This window comes from Oxyura jamaicensis, chromosome 3 (genome assembly GCF_011077185.1).
Source record: "Oxyura jamaicensis isolate SHBP4307 breed ruddy duck chromosome 3, BPBGC_Ojam_1.0, whole genome shotgun sequence".
NCBI classification, from domain to species: domain Eukaryota; kingdom Metazoa; phylum Chordata; class Aves; order Anseriformes; family Anatidae; genus Oxyura; species Oxyura jamaicensis.
In genome coordinates, this window is record NC_048895.1 from 21,604,689 (window position 1) to 21,616,651 (window position 11,963).

General features: G+C 42.3%; 2 protein-coding genes across 4 annotated transcripts in view; one reads left to right on the top strand and one right to left on the bottom strand.

The window, feature by feature from the left end:
* CENPF (centromere protein F) overlaps positions 1-2,874 on the top strand; it is a 41,490-nt gene extending 38,616 nt beyond the window's left edge. Inside the window, exon 18 of the mRNA XM_035320970.1 lies at positions 190-2,874. Within this exon, the coding sequence (XP_035176861.1) occupies positions 190-399 (210 nt within the window). The 3' untranslated portion in view covers positions 400-2,874. The remainder of the gene's footprint in view (positions 1-189) is intronic.
* Positions 2,875-3,056: 182 nt separating this feature from the next.
* LOC118163891 (spermatogenesis-associated protein 7 homolog) overlaps positions 3,057-11,963 on the bottom strand; it is a 51,902-nt gene continuing 42,995 nt past the window's right edge. For all 3 annotated transcript variants that reach the window (XM_035320980.1, XM_035320981.1, XM_035320979.1), the window contains one exon: positions 3,057-3,491. In XM_035320980.1, coding sequence (XP_035176871.1) covers positions 3,333-3,491 — 159 coding nt within the window. In that variant the 3' untranslated portion in view covers positions 3,057-3,332. The remainder of the gene's footprint in view (positions 3,492-11,963) is intronic.

Below are 11,963 nucleotides of genomic sequence, written 5' to 3' on the forward strand. Positions count from 1 at the left end.
GTATATTCAAGTGAGAAATGTCTTCAAAATATTTTGTGTTGTTGTTATTGTGCATGTGAGCCTTTTTTTTTTTTTTTTTTTTTTCAAATTCCCAATGGTTAGTTTTTTGCAATGAGCCTTTTGACTTACTGCAGAAAGCTACCAGTTTGCCATTTCAAGTCAAACAGAACATTTATATTTGTGTTGCAGGTATATGGTGAACAGCAGTCCCAAGCAGGGACGGCTCTTCCAGCACTGAAATCTACTTCAAGGTCACCACTTTGCCCACAGGAGCAATCTACAAACACTGTCTCTGACATTACTAGGGAGACTCATATGATTCAAAAAGCCCAAAGTTCCCTAAACAAACAAGCACTACCCAAGCAAGATGAAAAACAAGAAAATTGTAAAGTGCTGTAAATCTCTGTGAATTTAATTACCATGCAGAACAACTGATGATGAAAAACCAGTTTGTCACATAAATACCAGAACTCTATGTAGGGCACCATTTTCTCTTATTGAATGATTAACAATAATCTTCAGATCTTGTTCTTGAATATTCACTAATACCAAGTCACTAAAAGTTGTGGAACGATAGTGAAGGAACAGATCTTCTTTGAATTTTCTGTAAAGAATTCTACATAAACCTGTTATAAAATTAAACCTTTAAGCCAAAAAATGGACTACATGTTGCCTTGTAGATCATTGTTGCTATTTGTTCTGCTATCTCTAAATCTATTAGGTTCCAGGAAAAATTAGGCAAACACTATTAGAGGTTTCAAAATGAGACACTGACTTTGTAACTGCAAAACATATATAACCAGACAGAGGCTGGAGTGCACAGGTTCAGTGCACTGTGATCTTGGTACCCCTTCTTCCAGGTGGAATAACATTGTGCAGAGAGGAGCCCTGCTCCAAACAAATCCATTTTCTCTGAAATTAAGTATCTGCCAGTCCATCTTTTTGTACTGTCCACTATGCTCTGGCTTTGGCTGTAGCTGAAGATGTTACAACAATAATCTTCACCTCTGCAAAACGGCCCTTGGCCAGCCAGCAATCCCCAGCAAGCTGGGGTGGGAACCACATACCTGGCCACGAAGGACACTGTGACAACAAGCAGTGCTCCTTCTACAAGCAGTGGCTGCCTGCTGATTCTCTGCAGGAAGTCACCCTTTACCCTTAAAATGCTTGGTCTCAAAAGTGTTATTTTATATGAAAATGATTGCAGATAGCTGACTTGTAATTGATGTAACAGGAGTGGATGTGCTGGAGAAATGGTCAGGTGTCAAGAAATAGTTGCATGTAAAGCCTTGAGTTGGCCCTTTTTCATTTGAGAAAAATCCTATTTTAGATCCTAAAAGAAGGTAGGGATGGCAATAATTTAGCTGGAAATACCATCTAAAATTCTGGTATCATCAATGTAAGAAAATAAATTTGTCTAGTTTATGACTGTGCACTTGAATTTACGATGATTCATTACAAATAAGCTCACCACAGCAAGCTTGTGCTTGTTGATTTCAGAGATCTAATTGGGCTTGCTCAGTAGCTCAGAGTAATTCTGCACAGGAGAAGAGGGTTACATCAACTAAATCAGTCATTATCCAACTGAAGAGAAATTACTTTTCCAATAATTCATCTTGCTTATGCTTGCCTACCCAAGTATTAGGAAAACCAAGCTGCTCTGCATGAGCAATAGTCCTCTGAGACTTCAAGTTGTACAGCAGAGGGACCTTCTCATGTTGTTCTTCCATCAGAAAGGTGTGATTTCTTCTTTCAGCATAGGTGGGTAATAGCGTTTTCTACTCCCTGAAAGAGGTTTCTTAATTAAAAGAAAATATTTTTGTTCCAAGTTGCACTTCAAAGTATAACAAGTGCTTCTTCCCTAATGATACAAAGGTAAGGTTCTGCTCCAAGCTGTGTTAGTGATCCACTCAGTGTTCTTCTCTTACAAATACGTACAAACCAGCATTCTGCCTTGCTGACAGCATTGTCTGCTAGAATACAGTTTATGAGAACAAATTGATTTTCTCACCAGTCTAACTGAAAGTCTATCTTTAAAGAAATTCACCGTTTGTCTCAAATGAGCCTAACATTAACACAGACCAACATATTCCATGTAGTTAAAAGGAACTAAAACTTCAAGTTATCCTTCAGTAATTAGGTACACCTACGGCTGGCATCAGATCAGTAGATCTTGTGGCTTTTTCTTAAGCTTCTCCACTTGTTTGTGAACCCAGATATTAGGTAATTAAAACAATCCTTGTGGCACTATGCCTAGAGGCATCTTCAAGGGAGCCTGAAAGAGGCCCAGCGTAAAGAACGCATTTTGATTGCCTCAGCGTCTGTCAGTGTACCAACAAAGCTGCTTGTAAAAGTTCAATTATTTCAGATAAAGCTTTGTATATTCAAATTGTTTGGGGATTGTGCAAAGACTTATAACTTTTTTTTTTTTTAAATAACTCGTTACAGAGCAGATTTTGAGGTAGAAGCATGAGTAGGAAAATACATTGGTAACAGACAATAGAAAAAAAAATTGAGTGTTTTATTTATCCCAATCTTTTTCTATTTTCATCTAATGCCTTGAAAAGTGTCCCACTTGGAGAAGAGTGTGGAAAAAACATCTATGTTTAGAAAGCTGTCTAATCTTTACCAGAAAAGTTTAAACAACTAAGTTATAATGAAGTAAATATCACTGAAAGAAAGGATTGGGGCTTTTGTAATTACATATTTTCCTATTTGGCCATGTTTGTATTTTATGAGCCTGTAGATTCTTGTAAATGTGAACCTTACATTTTGAAAGATCACAATGTTTGTTTGTTCTCAGTTACTGGTGTTTACTGTAGTGCTAGCTAATCTTGGGTTTGTGCATATGAGCTAATAAAGGCTAAGATTTTAAAGAGAAATTACTTAGATGAATACCCAAATCACTTGAAAATGGGACTTACTATTCTACATGCTATTGTAAGCCAGTGAGACTTCAGGTCACAATCCATGTAAGGTTTTGAAAGCTGTACCTAAATTTTCATTTCCAACTTATTTGTAAATCAAGTGTGTGGTAGGAAAAAATCAAAATGCCTCATCAGGCTTCCTAGGAAGAGGATTGCACAGGAAGTGTTGGTGTCAGCTGTCAGTAACTAATGAAAGGGCACTTGCATCTGGCTTTCCATTTGGATCGTGGAAGTCCCAGTAAAAATGCCCTCCTTGGTTCTCTGGCATTGTTCTCAGCACGGTAACCTGACTGTGCTACATCACCAGCAGATGCATTAGCTGGATCTCTTCCTTGTTTTCCTGTTTGCCCAAGGCTTACATTGTATTTGGTGTTTATCTAAACTACCTGGATGCCCTAACTAATTTCAAATGCTGTCTGAAACACCGAAAGCTGGAGGCTGAAGGCCCGCTGCTGGAATGATGCTGTCCTTTCGCCGTGTGTGGTTGCAGCTGATGGATGGGCCTGGCCGATCCGTGATGTTCAGCTCTCTCTTGAGGGTCTCAACTATTCTTCTCCGTTTTACCTGGTTAATGAAAGAAAACCATTAAAGGAGATGGCAGGACCAAATGCCATGACAGAGCACAGGCTTGCGCTGCTTTCCGAAGCACCGGCTTCCTTGCTTCCTAAAACCTGAAGGCGACGACAGAGGGAAGTGTAAGGTACATCTAACAGTGATTGTCTTTACACTGTACATTGCAGATGACTTCCTTTTAGACAGGGAAATGCAGCTGAAAAATGTCATCCCTCTGTACGGTATGGAAAGTAGCACTGCACCATAAGCCAGGTGCCACCTCTTTTTGGTGAGAACACCCCAAATCTGTCTGAGAGCTGGTTTCAGCTGGTGGTCCTTGTTCCTGCTGTTGGAGATCTCAGCTAACTCTTAAATTGATTCCCCTTCCTTCTGCTTTTGCCACCTTATCCTAAATGGCCACAAATTATACTAAGGCTGCCAGCAATTTTCTGTAAAACAAACAAACACCAACAGTAATTCAAAACAGCTGTTTGAGCTTCTTTGAAGATGTTGACAATTGCATACGCAGTAGACTACTGTGAAAGTGGGCTGGCAGTATTCAAAGGCGATATTGTGGATTGGCTTAAAATACAGCCTGGTACATAAATGAATCCAGCTACAGGATGGGTACCTCCATCGCAGCTATGTGTGTGCAGATTTGTAGACATGTACGTGCACACCCAAATGCTTATTTCAGTGTAAAATAAGAACTTATATGGAACTTAGACAGGATTGAGCTATGGAGTAGCTAAATCTGCTCAGCTTTTTGCATCATTTGTCTCCCCTAAAGCTTTTTTAACAGCAGACAGATCGTGTACTCTTCACACTTCAGCTATTAAGATACCCAGGTGAATGGAGCGATGACTGATGGGTGCATGGAAAGATCAGCAGCTTTCAGTGTTTTCCTTTTCTACCACCACATCTCATAAATGAAATAGATGAAAGCTGAGTGAGAATGTGCTCCCAGTACCGGGTGGTGTTTCAGAATCCCTTCATCAGGAGGCCTGCTGGCTGCCATAGGAAATGCAGTGTGAATGCCGCTGATTTTGTGAAGGAAAATGAACTTTTTTGTGAAGTATCCACATCAGATTACTGCTTTCAGAGGCAAAACAGAGGAGTGGGAAATTACTAATTTTGGCTGGGGAATGCTCCGAGATCATCTGGTCCAACCATCCCCCTACCACCAATGTCACCCACTAAACCATGTTCCTAAGCACCACGTCCAACCTTTCCTTAAGCACTCCCAGGGACGGTGACTCCACCACCTCGTTGGGCAACCAAAAAATAGAATTGACGCTGCGTTTGGCTACAGCTCTGAGCTAAAGGAGGTAGATCTAATGTCTTGCCTTCACTCTAATGTTGACACTTTGAAAACACGGTCAGCCTAACCAGCTGCAGGAGTGGCAGTGAAATAGCCACATTCCTCTCCACAGGACCTGGTAAAGGGCTGTACGGTGCTTTGAGGAGCTCTAGCAAAGGGTGCTGTGGACAGAGCAAATTCTAATGAAGATTTCTTCCCCACTGGTTTCTTATGTCTTCACTAGCTGAGGAAGTTTGTGCTTACAGTCATTTTAAAGGCAAGTCTCTCATCTTCAGCCAACACAGTTGCTATTTCTGCGTTGCTGCTGAGGGTACATGGTGAAAATGTTGACGGGAATGTAAGAGATTGCTGGCTTGCTGTAGCAGGCAGGAGGATCCCACAGACCTGCATCATCCCTGTGGCACACTGGAGACACTTCTATTAATGCAATAATGCATCTATGATTATTCTTCTCCTCACCTCTCAATTAACCAGTACTGCACATATTGTTCCCTGTCAAATACCTTATTTTGTCAGATGCCAGAGAGCAGTGTTGTTCTCTTTTCAAATTGCTGGTTTGATTTCTGGCAGTACTTGATTGCTTTAAAATGTGCTTTCTACATCCATTTTCCTCAGTACTTAATTAACTGCAGGAAAAGACTGAAATGATTTTTCAGTTAAGTAGGTGTTTCAATTTTGTTGCCACTACCCCATTCATTTATTTCCTCTAGCTCACTAAAGCAGCCTCAGAGATGTTATCTTTCCTTTGCAAGAAATTCGGCACTCTGGATTTACCTCTCTGCAGCTAAATCCCCTGCAAAATGCACTCAGTGGTGGGATGAAGCGCAGAGGAAAGGCTGCAGCAGAGGTGGTGAAAAGCTGCCTAATACCAAGCCGAAGCTGCGGTCAGTGTCGAGAAGCAAAACACAGCCGGTCATCGGAGAAGGCTGTTCCATGGGCCATGGCAAGAAGCCGTGTGCCTGAAATGCTGCTGCACAAGCAGAGCACGAACGGTGAGTTAGCCAGGAGTCACGGCGTGCTGTGGGAACGTTCCTGGACCTTTGCGGTGAAGAGCCTCGTGTGAACATCACAAACACAGTTTCCATCTCTGCTGTTTGCCAGCCGACACTAGAGGCAAGCACTGCCTTACAAAACTCCAACTCTTACAGCGTGAGCAGTGCTTGAACAACACCGGGTTACTTCTGTGGCTGTACAGAGATGTCTTTGGGCTTCTGTAGTGCTGGTAACTCCTTGGAAGCTCTCACATTTGTCCCATTCCCTTGGTTTGAGCTGTTCTGTCCTAAATGCCCATGGGACGCTAAGAGCCAGCATGCAGTGAGGTACCACGCAGCAGGAAATCTGTGAAACTTGTGTTAGGTAGCAGCAAATGCACCTTTTCTTTGTATGACACTGCAGAACATTGCTGCTACATCATAGCCCGGGACTCTCCATAATTTAAGATAAGGCCTTGCGTGTGCACAGGTTCCTCAGAGGTAAGGCACTGCTTTGAAGTTCCAGTGTAATTAACTAACTGAAGCAAAACAAGGGGTGGGGTTTTTGCATGTTTTGCGGTGCTCCCAAGTTGTTTATCTATTTTATCCTTCAAAGAGCCAAGAGGGAGCCAAATACATCAGTGACTCAGTATAACCATCATGGGAGAAGGGAAAACAGAGGAAGTGATGAAATATGTGGTCTGCAGTTTGGGTTGCAGCCAGTTAGGTGGACTTTCTGACTGCTTACTATCTTGGAAAAATACAGGAGTAGATTCTGAATGGCAGATGATTGCAAAAATGGACTGATAGTGCTCAGCCAGTGCAGAATGACTTGCTCAAGACTGAGAAATTATTAATATTTAATATAGTCAGAATGAATCAAGAGGAAAATGGTTTATAGGTTAATCATTTAAGATTGCTAGAGCATCCCCAAGGAATTCCGCTGCAATAAGAGAGACTAGCCATGAAGGCCCTGTCATCTCTTTTTGTTCTGTGGAAGGTGATCTGTGGGTATTCGTGGCACAAAAGGGAGTTCAGAAGCTGTCAGGTAGAAGGCAAAAAAGATGGGTGGAATTAGAATAATTGAATCATTCAGGTTGGAAGAGACGTCTAAGATCATCCAGTCCAACCTTTAACCTAGTACTGACAAGTCCACCACTAAACCATGCTGTAAGTTCTACGTCTACACGGTTCCTGAATACCTCCAGGGATGGTGACTCAGCAGATTCCAAGGAATTATTGGGAAAATCTTAAGGCTTGAGCTCAATTTGAAGGTTGTTATACTGGGCTTTGAATCTTCAGCAGAAAATTCATTTGTGTTGTTGAAACATACTAAGCACAATGGATAATCCATTCATTGAGCAAGAAGCACGTAATAGCCAGCGCTTCAGAACTGACTCACTCTTCTAGCTCAGCATAGTGGTGTAAGGAGATAGGGAGCAATCCCATGTGTCTGTGATAGGGATTGAATGGCTCACAGTCTTTGTGCACATGAATGCAATGTGCGCGTCTTTTCTTAAACTAACAGATGATATTTGCAGTCTTCAATGCCAAGGGATTTGTTTCTCTTTTGAGAGGTTTATGGCCTTGGTAGACATTTAGAAATGCCCAAGAGCTGTGAAAGAACAACTTTAACACTTCCTCCATGACTTTAAAGCAATTTTAGCATAATTTCTGAGATAATGTATATGTTATTAAAAACCTGTCTGGAAGACCACTCTTTGTAGACAATAAAAGGTAATTTTATATCCTGTGTTCTGTTTTGCTGAACAGACTGCTAAAGAGAAGCTTCAACAAAAGGGAAAAAATCTGTATGGTGGCCAGGGCTGGAAGGCTGAGGACTGAGAGCTTGTGGCCAGACCTGCACAGTGCTGAGCCAGCAGAATTTGATCCAGTGCTTTAACTATGTACATATCACTTTTTCCTCTTTTCCACTCTAATCTAATTCTGAAGCTTGCTGACCTGCAAATAAAGCATGATCTTGGAGAACAGGTTGGCTTGGTTTCAGTGGCAAAAATAATCAGAGCTGTCAGCTATGCAGGTGTGAAGATTCTGGCGTGCACGTGTCCTGCATGTGCAGGTTGTGAGGTGGAGCAAGTTTAATGATGGTCATATTTTTCTACATATACTTTCTACATATTTAGCAATTGTCTCCATATGCGAAAACCCTGATTTATGTAGATGGGTACCTGCGTACTTGAAGCCATCAGTGTTTGCCACTGCACACACACAAATGGATGTGCATATGGAATGGGAAGAACATATCAGCAGACCCAGCTATGTGGTATATCCTGCCAGGGCAGGCAGGGAAATGAATGTGTCCTGTTAAAACTTCAGAAGAGATTTAAGAAAATGAAATGAAACTACTCCCACTGGAATTTCTAAAATTATTACCCATGCCACCTCGTCAAAGTACAAGATTCCTGCATTAGGTGCCATGCAGAAATGAACCTGTTTCACAGGGCAGTTGCCCCTCTGCCTGTGATGGGGTCAGTACTGGTTTGGAGGGAAGTTTCTGCATACCAGACCACTGACATTATCTGTTGTGAGAAGAATAAACTTGGGACTTGTGCTCATCTCAGAGCAGTCATTTTCATTTTTACTGGTTTGCATGTAAAACTTTCCCATGTGCAGCATCTAATTATGGTATACAAAAACCCGTATTTACATGGTAACAGTGCACAGTGCTGAAAGTGACTGTTGGTAAATTGCTTATTCACTTTGATGATTAAGCCAGTAATTATTGCATTAGCATCCTAAACCGCACTTGTCTGCCAATACTTCTCCTTCTAAGGCAATCCCATGAGACGTGATGGGCTAAGTGGGGAGGGTACGGTGCTTGAAGAAGGAAAGGGCAAAGGACATGTAGGAAGTTGGGCCAGTGGTTGCTTTCTTCCATGTCTGCTTCAGTGTGACTTAGGGTAGTGAGGGGACATGGCACAGCAGAAGAGATTTTCTTGTATAAGAAATGTAAAAATGGACCTTTCCACTACTGGCTATCAAAGACCCTGTGACACTTCCCACCAGTTCCTATCACTGAGGCTGTACTCGCTCGGTAACCAAAGCAAATCATTTTATTTGGTCAAGGAATGATGGCCCCTCAGCTGCTTCCACACCACTATGGCATTCAGCTGCCTATACCTTGTTATGTTCCTGTCTTAAAATGTTTGGTGGTGCTGCTGGATGCCTTTGAACAGCTGTCTTCCACCTCCTCTCCTGAGGTAAACCTGATGTTTTCACGCTGTGTTTCTGGGGGAACTGAACACTTTATGATCCTCCTAAAAGCAAAGTATCAGCTGTTACTTCTTCAGGACCTTTTTGATTTATATGATAAAATTCCAGGAAATAAGTTACTTGGAACAGTTTTGCTTGGTGGAAGACAGGCTGGCACCAGAGCCCCCACCCCTGCAGGTGCTGTGTTAGTTTCCCATCAGTTTCCTGAAATGATGCACTTACAGACCCATTTCAGTGACTATTTCAAACCCAGGAGTGACATTTTTTCTAGTCTCCTGGATTCTAAGAACTGCTCTTTTACCTGTACCTCCCAGCAAGAACCAGTATTCTTTTCTTTTTTAAGAAAATATTTGTCATGGAATTGATGGCTTCTTGAATTGTAACTGAGTATGGATCAGGTTTTGAGACCACTGCACTGCAGTCGAATGTCATCCTCGCACTCGTACAGGCAGGTATAAAACTGCCTAACGTTGGTTTTGACACAGTGGCTAGGTAAAACTCTCATAAGCTTTCCTGAGTAAACATCACTTCATTAGTAATTCATTAGAAAACAGGGGGACCTTTCCCATCTGTAAAAATGTTAGAGAAACTCCAGTTTCGTAGTAAGTATTGTAGAAGATAATGTAGTTCTTAGCCACAAAGGGTTATGTTTGAACCGTGGGAAGTTGAAAACCACCCACACAGACCACAGAATGCAGAGGTGGTAAGACAGCATGAACAGCAGAAATGAGTCTTGGATGGGAGGAGCAGTGCATGCTTTCTCCTGGGCACACAGGTTGAAACGGCATGTCCTAAAGCAAAGAAAATTGCTCCTCAAACATACCTTGATGAACCAGGTTGAAAGTTGTCTTGGGCTGGAGTCCAGTGAAAGAGCTGCCCAACGGCAGTGGTGGAGGGGAAATGCCAAATAGCATTTAAAAAGGCTCTTGTCTTTAAGGCACTGCCCTTACCTCCCTTTGTGTTTCTTCTGCTTTTTTTTTCACACTGTCCTTCCTCACCATGCAGCTACTGGCTGTCTTTTCTAAGAGACTTGGGCCATTGGTCGCTTCTTTCTTCTGCTAGTCCCCATGTAACAACCTCTTCAGTGTGTAACCTTCTTCCTGAAAGACAGGTGGTGCTACTCTCTTTTTCTGGAGAAGAAGCCACAGGTGCAACAGCCTGTAAGTGGTGAGGATGGCTTGGCTGGTGCACGGCCAAGCACAAAGCAAATGGGAGAGGCATGGAGTCAGGCAATACAGCCAGAAGGGTTTAAGCATCCTCATGATTCATGAACTAGCAGCAGACTGGAGTGGAGGTTGTTTTAGGGAATGGTCTCCAACACTAGGCTAGAGTAAGCGGCAGCAGGAACTTGCAGAGGGGTGTTGGTGTTAGACAGCAAGTACACAGCAGAGCAGAGCCCAGGGAAGCAAGTACCCAAATAACAAGTTGGCAGACATCCAGCATGGGTGAAAAAAGCACTGCAAAGGCCTTGACAAATGTTTCTGTCCTCCTATTTTGTCTGCCTGGTCCAGAAAACATAGATAGTAAATTAAAAAAGGGTTTGGTTTGAAGACAACAAACTACTAGGGAACAATGTATTTTTGTAGGACAGAAAGTCCCCCCACTTCGTAATTCCTCTCCATCCACTGGGCAATCCACTTGTAAAAGTCTCAAAGCAATTCAGCTTCCATTACTTTCCTTGTGGGAACTGTGCCCCTTCTAATAAATCTCACTGCCCACAAGCTTGTCCTGGTGTTAGTTGTTCATACACTTCTCATTCATCCTTTCCAAAGAACCTTTCTTCCTCCTGTGCATGCTACATCCTTCTAACAGACAGAGACCGTCTGGATCTTTTTCCTTTCATCATTTTCTGACTAAACATGCTAATTTGTGGTTTTAAAAAAAGTCCTTTAAGCCTGTTTTATGCCAGTTAGTTTTATTCCTCTTTTCTGAGTTTCTCCAAAGTCTTCAGCCACTCTTTTTTGAGAAGAAAACAGCAGGTTTAAACTGCCTGAATGCAGAGCAATACAAGATATCACACATTGCAATGGGACGTAGTTAAAATCCACTACTGTTTGCAAACTCATCCTTGCGGAAGGAATCGAGTACCTTCAATTGCCTATTAAAGGCTTCCCAGCTCTCTCTGTAAGGCACTCAAAGTCTTGCAGGCGCTGGCCTTATAAATAAGCTCTGCATCCCCTAGGCAGATGGAAATTATGTATCTTCTCAAACTGAGGTGCTGATGCTGATTTTTCCCCCACAAAACAGACCTAAAATTCACTAAATTTCGGCTCAGATTATTCCTCAAACACTTTTGCTACCTACTGACTGTCAGTCAGACCAGCATCTAAACAGATACCAAAACACTATTTATCTCCTAATCACAGCACTTTGAAAAACAAAATAACCTTCTGAGTTCTAATTATTTTATAATCTCTTTGGTTGCTATTTATTTATTGTGCAAAGCATGTGCATAACTCCCACATGCCTACTGCTGAATAAAGTACAACGGTAAAAGGCAGTGCTGCAAATTCACAGAAACAAATAAGCAAAGGTAACACATTTAAGTGCTGCACTGCATTGGTTTCTCAGAAATGCTCCCATCTGAACCTGCTGCAGCAATGCGAGCTTTAGAAGGCAAAGTCCATGCCCCTGACCACGAGTTCCTCTTGATCACCAGACCAAATGAAACGCCTTCTTGTATCAAGGCCCTTAAAATCAGATCCAGAGAAGGACTCAAACACCAAATCCCTCTCGAGGCTGGAACTAGCAGCCTCACTCCCTGCAGGACATGGGAGAAGCGTGGGATGAAAGCGGTCCAGAACCCAAACCTTGTGTGCTGTGGCAAGCAGGCAAGCAATAAGAGTGGAAGGACGTGGCTGAACTCTTGCACCCACTGTGGAGCTCAGAGTTCTTCTGCTTCAGGCTCTTAGGAATGTCTTTCTTTCCCTTCCTTCCTTCCCGCCTTCCTTCCTTCCT